The sequence below is a fragment of the Rhincodon typus genome, chromosome 1 (assembly GCF_021869965.1).
Source record: "Rhincodon typus isolate 14 chromosome 1, sRhiTyp1.1, whole genome shotgun sequence".
Taxonomy (NCBI): Eukaryota; Metazoa; Chordata; class Chondrichthyes; order Orectolobiformes; family Rhincodontidae; genus Rhincodon; species Rhincodon typus.
The window spans coordinates 144,374,899-144,393,294 of NC_063332.1; the positions used below are offsets into that span (position 1 = coordinate 144,374,899).

General features: G+C 39.4%; 1 protein-coding gene across 7 annotated transcripts in view; it reads left to right on the forward strand.

Annotated features, from left to right (window-relative positions):
• adad1 (adenosine deaminase domain containing 1 (testis-specific)) overlaps positions 1-17,119 on the forward strand; it is a 95,408-nt gene extending 78,289 nt beyond the window's left edge. For 6 of the 7 annotated variants that reach the window (XM_048594981.1, XM_048594989.1, XM_048595009.1 and 3 more), the window contains 2 exons: positions 9,260-9,392; positions 13,641-17,119. In XM_048594981.1, coding sequence (XP_048450938.1) covers positions 9,260-9,392; positions 13,641-13,757 — 250 coding nt within the window. In that variant the 3' untranslated portion in view covers positions 13,758-17,119. Of the gene's footprint in view, positions 1-3,860; positions 3,971-9,259; positions 9,393-13,640 lie in introns of those variants that run through there. The other variant, XM_048595015.1, reaches the window with a different exon arrangement.
• Positions 17,120-18,396: the final 1,277 nt, after the last annotated feature.

An 18,396-nucleotide genomic window follows, 5' to 3' on the forward strand; every position in this document is an offset into this window, starting at 1 on the left:
AAAAAGGACGGGTCAAACCTAAACTGGGAAGAGACCAACGTCTTAGCAGGGAGATTTGCTCATTCTATTAAGGGAGACTTTATACTGATAGTGAAGGCAAGTGGAGGAATTCTAAGTAGTAGTGTAAGTGGAAGGATTGATGGGGAAGGTTCTGATTGTGAGGAGAGCACGTCAGTTAGAGAAGAAAGACAAGACAGCCAGAGTTTGTAGTAACTGAAGAACTAAATTACATTTATTTCAATGCAAGGGGTCGTACAGGTAAGACTAATGAACTCGGGGCATGTTTAAGAACATGGGATTGGGGTGTCATTGCTATTACAGAAACTTGGCTGACAGATGGACAGGACTGGCAGCTCAGTGTTCCAGGTTTTAGATGCTATAGGAAGGACAGAAAGGGGGGCGAGAAAGGTGAGGAGTTTGGTGTCATTTTTGATTAAGCGATACATTACAGCTGTAACTATGGAAGACATTTCTGAAGAATTATCCAGCGAAAATGTATGGGTAGAAATTGCATCACTTTGATGGGATTGTATTATAGGGCCCCCCAACCCCCAATAGTAAGAGAAATTGAGAAACAAGTATGTAGGGAAATCTCAGATAAATGTAAGCATAATAAGGTTGTAATAATGAGGGATATTAATTTTCCAAACATTGACTGAGACTACCATGGTGTTAAAGATTTGGATGGTGAAGAATTTGTCAAGCGCATTCAAGAAATTTTTTTTGTCAATATGTGGATGCTCCTATTAGAAAAGGAGCAAAACTAGACCTTCTTTTGGGCAATAAGGCAGGGCAGGTGACTGAAGGGAAGTGGGGGAGCACTTTGGGTCTAGCGATCATAATTCTATTAGTTTCAAAATGGCTGTGGAAAAGGATAAGCCTTCCATAAAAGTTAAAGTTTTTAATTGGAGTAAGGCAAACTCTAATGGTACGAGACAAGAACTTTCAAAAATTGATTGGAGTAGAATGTTTGCAGGTAAAAGGATGTCTGACAAGTGGGAGGCGTTCAAGAGTGTGATGATGAGAGTTCAGAAGTGTTTTGTTCGTGTTAGAGTGAAGGGTAAGGCTGGTAAGATTAAGGAACAACAGATGAATAAAGATATTGAGGTTCTAGTCAAGAATAAAAGGGAATTTTATTTTAGATATAGACAACTTGGTTCAATTGAATCTCTTAACTATGCCCCTACATTCTTTATATTGATTGAGAGAAATCAGGAAGCCAAAGAGGGGATATAAGATAGCATGGGCAGATAAGGTTAAAGATAATCCAAAGAGATTGTACAAATACATTAAGAGCAAGAGGGTAACTAGAGAGAGGGTAGGGCCTCTTGTAGATCAAGGAGGTTGTCATTGTGTTGAACTCCAGGAGATGGGAGAGATAATAAGTGAATATTTTGTATTAGTTTTTACAGTGGGGAAAGAAATGGAGTCTAGAGAATGCAGAGAAACAAACTTTGATGTTTTAAAAACAGTTCACATTACGGAAGAGGAAGTTCGGGAGGTCTTCGAGAATATGAAGGTGGATAAATCTCCAGCACCTGATCTAATGTATCTCAGAATGTTGTGGGAAGTAAGGGAGGAAAATTATGAGACCCCTTGAAGAAATATTTGCATCGTCTATAACATTAGGTGAGGTGCCTGATGACTGAAAGGTGGCTAATATTGTACCTTTGTTTAAGAAAGGTTGTATCAAGAAACTGCGAAACTGTAGACCTGTGAGCCTGGCTTCGGTTGTGGGTAAATTGTTGGAGGTGATTATAAAAGATGGGATTTATGGACATTGAGAGGCAGAAATTGATTAGGGATAATCAGCATGGTTTTGTGTGGGGAAGACCTGTCTCTCAAACTTAATGGAGTTTTTTGAAGAAGTTACCAAAAAGGTTGGCGATGGCAGAGCAGTAGACGTCATTTATTTGGATTTTAGTAAAGCCTTTGACACATGGAAGACTAATTAGTAAAGTTAGGCCACATGGGATTCAGGATGAGCTTGCCAATTGGATACATAATTGGCTCAACAGCAAGAGATCGAGTAATGCTGAAGATTTGCTTTTCAGACAGGAGGCTTGTGACCAGCAGTGTTCCACAGGGATCGATTCTAGGTCCTCTTTTGTTTGTCATTTATATAAATGATTTGGATGAGAATATAGAAGCATGGTTAGTAAGTTTGCAGATGACACCAAAGTTGGTGGCATAGTAGACAGTGAAGCGGGTTTCCTAAGATTAAAGAGGCACCTTGGCCCAATGGGTCAGTGGGCTGAAAAATGGCAGATGGAGTTCAATTTGGATAAATGTGAGGTTTGCATTTTGGTACAACAAACCAGGATAGGGCTTATACAGTTAATGGTGGGGCCTTGGTCGTGTTGTAGAACAGAGGGACCTAATTCTTTAAAGTTGTTGTCACATGTAGACAGAATGGTTAAAAAGACATTTGGCACGCTTGCCTTCATTTCTCAGTCCTTTGAGTATAGGAGTCGGGATGTTATGTTGAGGTTGTACGGGATATTGTGTCCAGTTCTGGTTGCCCAGTTATAGGAAGGATATTATCAAGCTGGAGAGGGTTCAGAAGAGATTTACCAGGTTGTTGCTGGATGTGGAAGGTTTGAGTTATAAGGATAGGCTGGAACATTTTTCACTGGAGTGTAGGAGGTTGAGAGGTGACCTGATAGAAGTTTATAAAATAGTGAGAGGTATAGATAGTGTTGATGGTAGTTTTCTTTTCCCTAAGGTGGGTAATTTCAAGACTGGGGGCACATTTTTAAGGTGAGGGCAGAGAGATTTAAAAGGACATAGCAAATTTTTTACACAGAGGTTTCTTCGCATGTGGAATGAACTTCCTGAGGAAGTGGTGCATGCAGGTATAATTACAACGTTTGAAAGACATTTGGATGAATATATGAATAAGAAAGGTTTGGAGGGATATGGGCCAGGAGTAGGCAGGTGGCACTAGTTTAGTTTGGGTTTATGTTCGGCATTGACTGATTGGATCAAAGGGTCTGTTTCCATGCTGTATGACTTTATGACTCTATAACAGAAGTCCCAGTATGATTCAGTTGAAGACTATCCTAATGGTGCTACTCTCCCCAGAACCGGTGCCAGTGCTTGATGAATTAAAGCCCCTTCTTCCCATACCAATATTTGAGTCACACATTCAATTCCCTAACCTTTTTTATCCTACACCAATGTTTACCTCTGGCTAAAGTAATAATCCAGAGACTATTAACTTTGAGGTGCTGTTCATTAATTCACATTAGCTACTCACATTACCTCTTTCATAGTCCTATTTCATTAGACCATTGCAACTTGTTTCTCTGGCTCCTGCAGCAAGCTTCTCTCCAGCATTGAGCAGATGTCGCAAAATGTGGCATGGTGTAAGTAAGCAGCCAAACTATGTGAGTCTTGCTTCAGTGTTAAGAGAACTACTTTCTTTCCAATTGCATACTACCAGCACAGGATGCTGCCATCAAGCCAAAACAAGTACTTGTAATGCAGTATGTGAGTTTTGACATCAGTGTCATGCCAGGTCTTTAGACTATGTGACCAATGCCTGTGGATCAGAGTACTGTGTGTAATCAGCCAGCCCATTCTTGACAAATCCAGAACATATTTTTGACATTAGATAGAATTCTGTAATTTAACAGTACTTGTCGAACAGTTCCAAATGTGGTGAGCATTACATGAACAAGCAATTTTACATCAGTTAGATATTGCTGGAAAAATGCATGTTTCTCAGCCTCTGTGTTGCACTCACCAGGGTAATTCACAAAAATGCCAATAAAGTAGAGGGAGGTGGGGTGAGTGTTTTGCAAATTGTCCCAATAAGTACAAGCCTAAAGCTCCAACAAAATGTCTTTTTTTTTCAGCAATTTCAAGTTCTGTACTGCCAAATAACTTATCAGTTGAACTCTGTGTGGCTAACTTATACTTGCTAGAAGCTAGCGATATTGATTCCCAGGATATACAGCTCTAATCAAGAGAAACATCCAAGGATTTCATCTTATTCAATTAAATCGAAGCTTGGGATCTTCTGTTCCATAGTGCATTCCTCGTAGCAAAACAGTGACCAATCAGAATCAACTTGCCATTTCCCAATTTTAAAAAAACTTGAGCATGAAGTGTTTCTTGGTGCTTTCTCTGTGGTAATGCAGTAACTATTCAGAAACTACTTGCTAACGAACCATCATTTTTCACATGTCGTATGAATTGTTGCCCTTGGAAATTTGGTCTTCTTGCATGTATTGAAATAAATTCAAGATAATAAGGTTTACTTTTCTTTGAAATGTGTATATATCTGTATGATCAAATAACTAATGTTTATGCTCATGGATAAGTCAGGAATAGATTGTTTGTTAGCACAATAGTTTTGTATTTATATAGTACCTTTAAGATAAAATGACAAAGGTTCTTCATGAGTGCTTTATAGAGCAAAATTTTACATCTTGGTCAAAGAGTAGGCTTTAAGGAGTGCCTTAAAATAGAATAAAAGGGAGAAGTTGGAGAGGTTTAAGGAGAAAAGTCCAGAGCTTAGCCCTAAGCAACCGAACACATAACCATCAGTGCAATTAAAATTGCTCTAAAGGCCAAAATTAGAGTGCAGATATTTTGGGATTGTGGGACTGAATGAGTTTACAGAAAAAAAACGAGATGAGACCATAGAACGAGTTGGAAATGGGAATGAGAAATGGAGTCAGTGGTAAGAATTTGGAGTGGTGATGGAAGGCAATGGTCTTTGTCATCCAAATATTTAGTTGACAGAAATTTCTACTCATCCACTATTGGATATCAGGAAAACAATTTGATAATTTCACAACAGTGGAAGAATTATAAAGCTGGGTGTCATCACAACATATAGGAAGGAAAAAGTAGTGTTTTGGATGAGGCACCTCGTGTAAATGAACAAAAGGAGGATATAAAGCACAGATCCTTAGAGGACAACAGAGTGATGGGACTGAGAATAGTTTACATTCGTTACAGTCATATAAGATTCTATTTGTGACTGTGGCTGCAGTGTAAACTGAATTAGAGGATTCAAACAAGTAGTTCCGGGGATGATGGGCACTGATTTGGGAGGCAATAACACATTCAGGAACTTTAGCATGAGGAGAATGTTGAAATGGGGCAATAGTTTGTAAGGAGGTACAGTAAAGGAGTACTTTTTAAGGAGATTAATGGTAACAGGATTAACTACATGTACTGGAATGACCCAGCACTTTCTGACCCTTTTTGTTATTCCTACTCGCACTCATATGTCTCTACTTCTTTAAAACAAAAGCAAAATGCTGTAGATGCTTGAAAACCAGAATTAAAACATGATTTTTGATAAAGACAACAAGTATAGCAGCAACTGCAGTATGAGAAACCATTAACATTTCAGTCCATTAGCTCCTTGAAACTGTAGTGAGGTGGAAAAGTTATGCATTTTATTGTTGCAAAGTGGGGAGTGACAAGTGGCAAAGAAGATCTGGGCAGAATATTAGACATCAAAGGTATCATAGGACAAACGACAGAGTGCTAACGGTTATAGAGTAGATGCCAAAAACAGAATAAAGTTAATCTCTGACTGCAAAAGACAAGACTTGAATGCTGAAGGAAGGAGGAGGATGCAAAAGATTAGGCTGAAGCGTGTGCAGCAATCTTCAGCCAGATGTGGCAAGTGAATAATCCATCTTGGCCTCCACCTGTGGCCCCTGGCATCACAGATTCCAGTTTTCAGCCCAGTTCAATTCACTCAGGCGAATGAGAATCTCACCATCATCCCTTGACATTTAATAGCTTTGCCATCACTGATGCCCCACTATTGAAATCACTTTATTGATGATCAAGAGTAGACTGATGGGATGGTAATTGGCCAGGTTAGATTCATCCTGCTTTGTGCGCAGGACAAACCTGGGCACTAGAAGGGTCTAGGCCCGAAACGTCAGCTTTCCTGCTCCTCTGATGCTGCTTGGCCTGCTGTGTTCATCCAGCTCTACACCTTGTTATCTCAGATTCTCCAGCATCTGCAGTTCCTACTATCCGTGGAAGCAACTGAAGCTGGTTTGACCTAGGAGAGTACTCTGAGAAACTCCTGCAGACGTCCTGGAGCTGAGGCAACTCACCTCAAGTAACTATAACCATCTTCCTCTGTACTAGGTATGACTTCAACCAGACTTTTACTCCTGATTCCCATTTACTCCACTTTTTCTAGTGCTCCTTAATGCTACATTTGGTCAAATGTAACTTTGAATACCTTTAACATCAATCTCACCTCACTTCTGGAGTTCAGCTGTTTCTGTCCATGCTTGAACCAACACTGTAATGAGGTCTGGAGCATGATGACCCAGGCAGAACCCAGCCCAATTCAATTCATAGTCAGTGAGCATGTTATTGTTGTGCAGGTGCTGTTTGATAGCCCTACTGATGATCAAGAATAGATTGTGGACAGTATTTGGCTGGGTTGGATTGGCCCTGTATTTGTATAGGATACAGGGGAGGCAATGTCCTAACGGTATTATGACTAGACTGTTAATCCAGGAACCCAGGTAATGTTCTGGGGACCTATGTTTGAATCCCACCATAGTAGATGGAATTTGAATTCAATAATAATCTGGAAATAAGGGTCTAATAATGTCATGAAACCATTGCCGATTGTCAGGAATAACTCATCTAGTTCACTTATGACTCTTGGAGAATGAAATCTGCTATTCTTACCTGATACTGCCTAAATGTGACTCCAGACTCTCAGCAATGTGGCTAGCACTGAAATGCTCTTTGGGCAATTAAGGATGGGCAATAAAAGCTGGTTGAGCTAGTGATGCCCAGAACCCACGAATGAAGAAAGGAAAAGCATATACTTTGGCAATTTTCCATATTGCCAGATAGATGCCTATATTGTAGTTAACTAAAACAGCTTGACTAGTAAGTTTTAGCGTACTCTAGTTCTAGAGTCTTGAAGAAGGGTAATACTCAATGTTGACTTCTCCTTTCCTCCAGATGCTGCCTGGCTTGCTGTGTTCTTCCAGCCTCCTGTTTGTCTACCTCGGATTCCAGCATCTACAGTTTTTTTTTTTTTGTCTCTAACCCTTCTAGAGTACTGTTGTGCTATGCTGATATTGCTATGGAGCTTTTGCAGTATCAACCATTTCTTGAGGCCACATGGGTGAATCATATTGGCTGAAGACTTGCATCTCTTCTGTTGGGCTCCTCAGCAGGAAATTGGATTGATTATCTACTCAGCATTTCTGACAGAAGATTGTTGCAATGCTCCAGTCTTATTTTGTTCTGATGTGCGGGGTTTCCCCAGAATTGAGGATGGGATATTAGTGGAGCCATTTCCTCCAGTGAATTCTTTAGTTATCTGTCACCATTCTCAATTGGATCTGGCAGGATTCCAGAGCTCACATCTGATCTGTTGTTGTGGAATTGCTTCGCTCTGCCTGTCACTTGCTGCTTTTGCTGTTTGGCATGCAAATGGTTTTGTTTTGTAGCTTCACCAGCTCAACACCACATTTTCAGGTATCCCTGGTGTTGGTCCTGGCATGCCCTCCTGTGATCTTCACTGAACCAGGTTTGATCCCCCACCTTGAGTTAACAGTAGCATGGGGGTTATGCTGAGTCATGAGATTGCAGAGTATGGTTGAATAAAATTCTGATAGTGCATAGCACTTTATGGATGCTCATTCTTGAGATGCTAGATCTAGTTGAAACCTGTCCCATTTAGCATGGGGGTACCACAGAACATGGTGGAGGGTATCCTTAGCATGAAGACAGTTGGTGGTGTCTCCTACTGATCTAGTCAAAGACAGATGCATTTGCAGCAGGCAGACTCATGAGGATGAGGTCACTGATGTTTATCCCTCTTATTGGGAGCTTCACAGCCTGCTGCTGACAGTTAGTACTAGTGATGCCAAGTCACTCTTGGTAATGGACATTGAAGCTAGTATGCATTCTGTGTCCTTGCCACCTTCAGTGCTTCCTTCAAGTGGTGTTTAATGTATACTAATTCTTAGTGGAAGCAGGATAGTAGATGGTAATCAGCGGAAGGTTTCGTAGCTGTATTTGACTTGGTGCTGTGGGACTTCATTTGGTCCAGTAGCAACGCTGACCATCCTAAGGCAGCTCCTTCCTGATGGTATACCATTTTGTGCCATTCCTTGTGCGTCTCTTCTGTTGATGGGACAGGACATATTCAAGTGATGATGGAGTTTGGAACAGTAAAGGGCACGATTCTGTAGGTGCGCCTATTGTCGAGCCGATATTTCATTAGTCTGTGAGGCACCTTTCACAATTTTGGCACCAGCTCCTTTAATGTTGAAAAGGAGGACTTTGCAGGATTGACAGGGCTGAGTTTGCCAGTCATTTCTGATGCCTAAGTTGATGTGTGGTTTATCTAGTCTCATTCAAGGGTGACATTTTAGCAGTTTTGATACAACTGACATGAGTGGCATGCTAGGCCAATTTTGAGGACAGTTGAGAGTCAGCTGCATTGCTGTTGGTCAGGATTTGCATGTAGGCTGACCTGATAAAGACAGGAGTTTTACTTCCCTGAAATATAGTAGATGGGTCTTTACAATTAACAGTAGTTTTTATAATAGCATCTTATGTATTGAAATATCTTTTCCTTCCTACTCTGTTTAGTTTTAAAATCAGTATCAATTGGTCAATATTAAAAAGACTGCCAGTCCAAAGCCTTTGAGATTCTACATTCTAATTTTGATCTTAACTCCTCAAATTATCTCCTGAGTATTCTGATATTCCTGTTAATGTTAGCTAATCATTTTTATACATTTTAAGACATTTCCACAACAATCTGATTTCCAGTGTTGTCGTCATCTTGTTCTTTTCAATTTTTTTCTTAAATTTCCTTTGTCATTTTCACTCCACTCATTTCCCACCTCCTTTTTTCTCTTTCTTGGCTGCATTTGACTCTAATTCTTTCTCATTCATTTTGTTTCTTTTGTTGTTTCATTGATTAAGGACATGGATCATTGTGCCCAATGTGTTTGGGAGGTTCTGATGTACTGCCAAAAAAGTTACATTTCCAGCAATTTGCAGTGCCTTCTGAAGAACAAAGTTTAAAAATTCAGTTCACCTCGCTTACTCTGAAATTCACCATTCCAGCAGTTTGGGCCATTATTTGAAACTTTTCACTTGCTGAATTTATATAGATATGAATAACTTCCTTCATGATGAGTTTATCTACTGAAATAAATATGTTTGAATATTAAATTTGGAAGTGCTTCTTATTGGCCTTTTTCAAAACTGGTATTTATTTTTATTTAAGCTCACCATTTAAAAGTGGTACCTCCATGACCAGTCGCTTGTGCAAAGCTGCCATGCTGAGTCGTTTCTATCTTGTTGCAAAAGAAGCAAATAGAGAAGATTTATCTACAGTTCCAACATATCATGCAGCAAAGGTAAAGTTACTTTCAGCTTTGAGTATTATCCCAGTAAAAATTTTTAGTAGCTGTAATTTGTGTTCAGAAAAGTGCCATTCTATTACATTGATCTAGGTCATCACTGTAGCCTTTGTTCTTCTCCCTGGCAACAGTTTGTTCAAATTCTAAGTGTCATATTTGACCAAAAATGAGCTTCCAACCTCATTCATGCCATGATGTAGTCTATTTCCACCTCCCCTCTCTTTGATGCAATTTCAATGCCTGTGACTGACAGTTCACAGCGTTTGTCTGTTCAGTTGCAAAAAGAGAGCATTTTTTTCTGCTACTATCAAGGTGGCTAAAGAGATATCCATTGCACAAAAATGTTTTCTCACCTACTCCTTCTTGCAGTCAATGGCACACTTGGTACATCAAATGTTGTCTATAAGTTGTATTTTGCTTGGCTTCCATGTTGCTGTTTTCAGTTTAAGTTTGCATCCATTACAATACAACTTATTTGGGATGGTCAGTAACTGTCTGATTTTTGCAGATCTCCTTTTTTGGGGTGAGGGCACTGTCCATTCATATGGATTTCGTTGTAGATTTACTAACAGTACATTATACTGGATCTTTAACATATTAAAATCTTCATTTCCTTAATTGTAAAATGTTTAATTGCTTAATAAAAGCGTGTACTACTCTGCATTTGTCAATTTCTCATCAAAGATAGCAAGAATATACAATGGGGGCGCGATGGCCTAGTTGTATTATTGCTAGACAATTAATCCAAAAGCTCAAGTACTGTTTTGTAATTCCACCTATTTAAATGGAATTAGAATTCAATTAATGTCTGGAACTAAGAATCTAATGATGATTGTGAAATCACTGTCAATTGTTGGAAAAACCCATCAGGGAAGGAAATCTGCCATCCTTACCTGGTCTGGCCTATATGTGACCCCAGACTCTCAGCAATCTAGATGACTGTCAACTGCTCTCTCAAATGGTCTAGCAAGACAGTCAGTTTTATCAATCACTAGAAAGTCTCAAAAAAAAAAGGATTGACATCGGATGGACCACCTATCATCGACTTTGGCACAGGCAGCTGCAAAGGCAAAAACAGCCCTGTCGAAGTCCTCCTTACTAACATCTGTGGGTGAGTGCCAAAATTGGGAGAGCTCCCTCATAGATTAGAACATCGAATATACAGCACAGTACAGGCCCTTCAGCCCACAATGTTGTGCTGACCTATTATCCTACTAAGATCAATCTACCCTGCATACCCTACTTGTCAAGCAATAGCTTGTTATTATCTCTAAGGTATGATTCCATGAGTATGACTGTCTCAGACACCACCATCACAATCCCTGGATATGTCCTGTCCTACCATCTGGACAGGTGCAGCAGATGCTATGGTATAGTGGGCGTCCTCAATATTGACTTCCGACATCATGAAGTCTCATGGCAGCAGGCAAAACAGGCTGAGAAAGGTCCTGTCGATTTCCATATACCATCCTCCTCCAGCTGTTGACTCTAAGGATTCTTTGATTTTAAGGACAGTCAGCTTCCTTGGTTTAGATATAGACAAAAGAGATGAATTCCAGAAGTAAGGTGAGAGTCACGGTCCTTGACATCAAGGCTATGCTTTTACCGAGTATGGCATCAAGGAGCCCAAGCAAAACTGGAGTCAGTGGGAATCGGGGGAAACTCTCTCCAACGTTGGAGTAATATCTGGCACATAGGAAGATGGTTGTAGTTGTTGGAAGTCAGTCATCTTGGCTCCAGGATATCTCTATAGGAGTTCCTCATGGTAGTGTCCTGTACCCAATTTTCTTCAGCTGTTTCATAAATGATTTAGAAATATCATGTTTCAAGTGTAAGTTGCTGGGAACACAGGACCAGCAAGTTCCTTTAAGGATGAAGAATAAGTATGGCAAGTTTAGGGAACCTTGGATAACTAGAGATATTGTGAGCCTAATCAAAAAGAAAAAGAAGCATTTCTCAAGGCTAGGAAGCTGGGAACACATGAAGCAAGGATGGAATACAAGGGAATTCGAAAAAAACTTAAGCAAGGAGTCAGGAGGGCTAAAAGGGGTCATGAAAAGTCATTGCCCAACAGGATTAAGGAAAATCCCAAGGCTTTTTATACATAAAGAGCAAGAGGGTAACCAGGCAGAGGGTTGGCCCACTCAAGGACAGGAAAGGAAATTTGTGTGGAGCTGGAGGAAATGGGCGAGGTATTAAATGAGTACTTTGCATCAGTATTCACCATAGAGAAGGACTTGGTGGATGGTGAGTCTAGGAAAGGGTATGTAGATAGAGAGGAGGTATTTGGGGTCTTGAAAAACATTAAGGTAGACAAGTCCCCAGGGCCTGATGGGATATACCCCAGAATACTGAGAAAGGCAAGGGAGGAAATTGCTCAGGCCTTGTGGGGAATCTTTGTATCCTCACTGGCTACAGGGGAGGTCCCAGAGGATTAGTGAAAAGCCAGTGTTGTTCCTTTGTTTAAGAAGACTGGCAGGGATAATTCAGCTAATTACAGGCCAGTCAGCCTTACATCAGTGGTAGGGAAATTTTTGGAGAGGATTCTTCGAGACAGGAATTACTCTCTCCTGGAAATCAATGGGCGTATTAGTGAGAGGCAACATGGTTTTGTGAAGGGGAGGTCGTGTCTCACTAACTTGGTTGAGTTTTTTGAGGAAGTGATGAAGATGATCGATGGTAGGGCAGTGGATGTTGTCTACATGAACTTCAGTAAGGCCTTTGACAACGTCCGTCATGGCAGGCTGATACAGAAGGTAAAGTTGCATGGGGTCAGAGATGAGCTTGCAAGATGGTTTAAAAACTGACTCGGTCGTTAGATTTAGGGTAGCAGTGGAAGGGTGCATCTCTGAATGGAGGGATGTGACTAGTGGCGTTCCTCTGGGATCAGTGTTGGGACCTTTTTCTGTTTGTAATACATATAAATGATTTGGAGGAGAATGTAACTGGCCTGATTAGTAAGTTTGGTGATGACTCAAAGGTTGGCGGATTGTGATGAGGACCGTCAAAGGATATAGATCAGCTGGTGTCTTGGGCAGAGAGATGGCAGATGGAGTTTAATCCAGAAAAATGTGAGGTAATGCATTTTGGCAGATCTAATCCAGATGGAAAATATACAGTAAATGGCAGAATCCTTAAGAGTACTGATAGGCAGAGGGATCTGGGTGTACAGGTACACTGGTAACCGAAAGTGGCAACGCAGGTGGAAAAGGTAGTCAACAAGGCATATGATATGCTTGCCTTTATCAGCCGGATCATTGAGTTTAAAAATAGCCAGGTAATGTCGCAGCTTTATAGAACCTTAGTTAGGCCCGCATTTAGAAATTGTGTTCAATTCTGGTCCCCACACTACCAGAAGGATGTGGTGGCTTTGGAGATGGTACAGAAAAGATATAGCAGGATGTTGCCTGGTATGAAGGGTGTTAGCTATGAGGAAAGGTTGGAGAAACTTGGGTTGTTCTCACTGGAACGACGGAGGTTGAGGGGTGACCTGATGGAGGTCTACAAGATTATGAAGGGCATGGACAGACTGGACAGTCAGAAGTTTTTTCCCAGGGTGGAAGAGTCAGTAAGCAGGGGCCATGGGTTTAAGGTGCAAGGGGCAAGGTTTAAAGGTGACATATGAGGCAAGTTTTTTACACTGAGGGTGGTGGGTGTCTGGAACTCACTGCCGGGGGAGTTGGTGGAAGCAGATACTATAGTGACTTTTAAAGTGCGTCTTGACAAATATGTGAATAGGATGGGAATAGAGGGATACGGTCCCTAGAAGGGTAGGTGGTTTTAGTTGTGATGGGCAGCATGTCGGTGCAGGCTTGGAAGGCCGAAGGGCCTGTTCCTGTACTGTAATTTTCTTGGTTCTTTGTTCTTTTCTTCATGTATATAACTCTGTTCTTTCACTGTCACTGAGTCGAAATCCTGGAATTCCCTTCCTAATACCATTGAGGGTCTACCTACCCCAAATGGACTGGAGCTGTTCAAGAAGGCAGCTGACCACCACCATCTCAAATGCAACTAGGGATGGGCAATAAAAGTTGACCCAGCCAGTGTTGGCCACATCCCACAAGTGAATTAAAAAAAACAAAGCCTGGGTAATAGAAAGGGTTTCACTTTTCAGATCAGTATGATGCTTAATCAATTCGAGGGAAAAACCTCTTAGCTGCTGAATGATTGCTGCACATTTTTTTAGCATTTTGTTTTTACTTCAAACTCAAATTTTATACCTCTTTGATTTGCCATTTCTTCCAGATGATGGCAAAGTCATATCAAGAAGCAAAGGTTTTGCTGAAATCATCGCTGGTACATCATGGTTTTGGTACCTGGCTGGTCAAGAATCCAAATGCTGAAGTATTCCAAATGCAATGAGGAAAAATACTAAGAAGATCTTGAACTGTAAACTCAATCACGCTCTGTTTGTATTTTCACATCTAAAGGCTGATATATATTAGTATGGATAGTAGGCAAAGTGCAAATTAAACTTTGGAATGTCTGTTGCTTTAATTCATTCTAGATTACTGTTCCACCATAGAAATGTTTGTACCTAAATAAATCGCTTTAGATTTGACTTTTTTAAAGAAAAAAAAACCCCTTCTTGGATTCCTTGCTCAGTCATCAGGTCTGCAAAAGCAGTGAGGTGACGATTAGCAGTTTGTTACTGAAGTTTTTCTGTAAAGGATCTAAGCTGAAAAATAACAGCATACTGGATAACATTGGCCAAAATTCAAACTACCTTATTGTGAAATAGACAATTCTTATGTAATATTGTATTTGGTTCATTCGTATAGCATTGGAGTGGTTAGTGTTACACAGAATGCTTTGATTATTTGACAAAAGAACCTTCTAAATATTTGCTTACCCTGCCTAAATTAAAGCAATTGGCATTGTTTGCACCAGAGGCAATTCCGTACTTGAAAATGAGCATGATTGAAAATGTGTATGGTGCAAACTAGATGTGAAGCTTATGTCACAAAGTTAGACATGAAGCTTATTTTTTCCATGATTATAGCATATAGGAATATAGTGCACAACTATTTTGACCTCAGAAACCAGAATATACCAAGCTTCAAAAGTACACACATGGTTACATTTATCCAATTTGTGACTGTGTACACCAGGAATCCAGTGGCAAGTTGGTGATGCATTCCTGTAGGGAAGTGCATAGCTTTCACCATTATCATTGTACAACATACCAAATCCTACTGGTATATTCAATTTTGTAGAATATTGGAACAGCCCTTCACTTTTTAAAGAAGAAAAAAAAAATTCTACCTTATGCTAATGTATTTTATTTGATCCCCAGGCCATTGAAAAAGATAATGATTCCAGAAATCATCATATGAGAATCCTAATTCATGATTTGTTAGGTTGTTGGAACTGCTGTAACTTGTATATGTTGAGATATTTTCAGAATTGAAAGCAGTAAATCAAACTGGTTGATGTAGAGCATCTTATACTAATCTGATGAATCAGATTTAACCCACTATGTTATGTTGTGTACAATTAAAATGTATTGTTTAGAATATAATGAGACATGTCCATGCAATATGGAGGCCATTTAGTTTTTCTTCATATTTGTGACCTTAATACAGACTCTAAGTGTTTGTTTATAAGTGTGTTGTCGAGATTTTGATCCCTCAACTTGGCACTGAATCATCTTACCCATCCAATCTTCCTTCAAAAATTCCTGTACAAGTCACCATTTCCCTATCTTCACAAGCACAGCTAGTCTGCAGTCAAGCCATTACTGATCTAGCTCTTGATTACGAGTGAGTGGAAGTCAGCCCAGTAATAATTCTCGTGAACTTTTTAAAAAAAAATACATGCAGTTTTTGCCATCCCTGCCTTTCTGACAGGTAGTCCAACTGAGAAATTAATTGGATTGCTTGTCATGAAATTGAGCATTAGATTATTTCTGCTATCGAATATAGATACATAATCTGAAGATTTGCTTGAACCCATGATCTCAACTGTTCTACACTGTCAAAACTGCAGTGAATGCATGTACCATTGCACACTACTAGATCTTAGAGGGTGGGAAATCAGTTATCACACTAAATTAGATGGCAGTAGGAGGGAGAGGAGGAAATCTACGCAGCCCACTTATTGTATCTATGAAAAGAATTCCAGGTTTAAGCAACCTTCCATCTATTTCACATAGATGGACTGTTTTTCAACTTAAAGCTAGTGTAAAAATTACAACAGGCAAACATCGGGCAGTAGTAAGCAAGCTGATGTGTTGGCCAGATTTCTAACTGTCAGTTGAATTCTGTCTCTCTCTTTGTTCCCCATTGTGAAATTTCACCTCAATTGAAGGTCAGGAAAATCAGAAGAAACTTTACTTTTTGATAGCACAGACCAATATACACATTGGTGTCAGACAAAAATTGGCTCTTCTGGAGTCCTAATGTCTGCTCAGGATTTGTTTTTAAAAAAAAACAGTTGCCCATAGATGCATGCTTTTGATTAGTGGAGAACCTAATCCTAGGAACAAGAAACAAGATATTTGAATTGTGAGGGAGATGTAATTGTTATGTTTGAGCATAATAGAACTCTAAAACTAAAACTAAACACAGCAGGATTGCACAAGTCTACAGGAAAAGAATTGAGTTGTGATCCGAATGTCTTAATGCTCTGTGGCTAAATTAGTTCAAACACAATTTTGATAACCATGATGCCACAACATCCAATACTTGCGCCTGCAAGTTTAATGCTGAAATACAACATCAAAGCTTGTGCAATTGTCTTCATGTTTTGGATGATAACTGGGGATATACTTGCAGATCTTATTTCCCAAAAAATCTGACTGTCTGAATCAGTAGTTCTTTTGGCAGTTTTGTACACTTGAAAGCAAAGACTGCAGCTGCAAGATTAACAGATACTGTGTGTACTGTCCTCTTAATCGTTATTGCCCACTTTCTCTTTCTTACTATTTCTTTAGAATTGATTTAAATAAAAATCAATCTTGCTCCCCAAACCCCACCCCAAAACAAAAATAAGTCTTTGTCAGTTCTTTTCAATGTTTTGTGCTTCATAGGGCTCTGTAAGACACCTTCCAAAAAAAGTATAATTTTTGAACACTGGCCATCAAGGATTTTTTTTGAAAAGGCAATTGAAAGTCTAGTGTGTAAAGATGTGGTCACATTGATTAAACAACTAGATTTATCCTTGACACATTGGATGCATTTTTCAATCAGGTGTAGTTGCCACTGGGTCACTAAATTCAGTAGTAACCTGCAGAGTCCTGACCGTTTGTATAAATAAATAGTCACTACAAGACAGTATTGAAATAGTAAATATTGAAGAGAAATAAAATTAAGCAACATTAGGATTGGGGGTTGTAAGCAGAAATTCAAATGTAAATCTTTAATTTTTTGTTACATAGATTTTCTGTTAAGCAAAGATGTTTCTAACATTTGAACTCTTCATTACTGTAAGACTATGGTTTGTTTTAGTCATAGTCACTGAATTTATTAAAGGTGCTTGAGGTCTAACATGAGCTACTTTGCAGTAACTCCGTTAAATTCACAAATACAATTTTGTGAGCCTTTAAAATGTGCAAGAAGCACTTCTGTAAATTTATCAGATTTGTCATGAGTGACAAAAATAATTATGCCCTCTTATTGTCCTACCTCGGAGAGGAGGGCGATATGGTAATTGGAGGAGTTTGTTTATTCTAGTAATTTGTTAATGTTTGTTTTGTTAGTTTCAAAAATAAACAGTTGACAACATTTCATTCTGTGTAAACTTTACATGTTGTTTTGTCTAAGCATTTATGTATTAGTTCATATTGTAAATTGACCTCAATCTGTGCGCTTCAGATTTTGTGGTGATTGGTGTGCTATACTGCCATGACACATTCTGAACTGACCACCAGGAGGTGCAGAAAGACCAGATTGCCTTTTGAGCACTAAATTTCTATGAATGTGTTATTTCTTATAGAACACAAAATTAAGTTGCACACTTTTTTTATTGGCCTATATTCAGAAATGTTGAATAATGTTTAAAAATTGTTACCCATACAAGGAAGGCATCAAGCTGACAAAACAGTACCTGATATTCCTAGCTTCTAATGTTAGAACTAGAATTTGTGTCCAATCAACAGGGTTTTTCCTTAAGTGATCTTACGTATGGACCTTTCTTTGGGTTTCTGCAGTTTTCAACATTAGTCATTTTTCAGCTTTTTGTAGTAGTCTGCAATTTTGCCATTGATATTGAAAATGTTTTTTGTGAAGTAAAGGATTTACTTTATTCTACATGCATTGCTGCACTTCCCTCTGCAGTTGTGTGACTCCCTAATGAATATCCCATTGCCTTAGTCGATACAGTGTGGAGTTGGAGGAACACAGCAGGTCAGGCAGCATCAGAGGAGTAAGAGAGTCGACGTTTTGGGTCTAGGCCCGAAACTTTGGCTCTCCTACTCCTCTGATGCTGCCTGACCTACTGTGTTCCACCAGCTCCACGCTGTATCAACTCCGATTCCAGCATCTACAGTTCTTGCTATTACTCATTCCATTAGCTTAGTTTTGTATATTTCTTAGTAATTCACCACAGAATTTCTCAGTTTTAAGAGACCAAAAGTGAAGGAAGATCTGGTGAAAGATTTTAATTTAAAGCACTCCATTCATTCCCTTTTTAAAAATAAATGCTATTTGGCCTAAATTCTTTTCAACATGAGGAAAAAAAAAACTTCAGCCATGATTGGATGGCAGAGCAGACATGCTGAACCAAATGGCCTAATTCTGCTTCTACATCTTATGGCATTTGAGGCAGATGAATAAAGGCGTGTTTAAGATGTTCAATATCTGAGTGCTGTTGAGTATGTACCCATAGAAAGATTTAACTTGGACTGAGTATGGTGATTATATCTTAATTGATGGCGCAGGTCTTCAAGTTGCTTGAGTTGCCATACACTTACCTGATACTTTGGATTTCAGACTTGAGGAATATTTTCTGCTTCATTACAAGTGTAAAAGTAAACTTCAGATTCAAAAATGAGTTAGGGTAA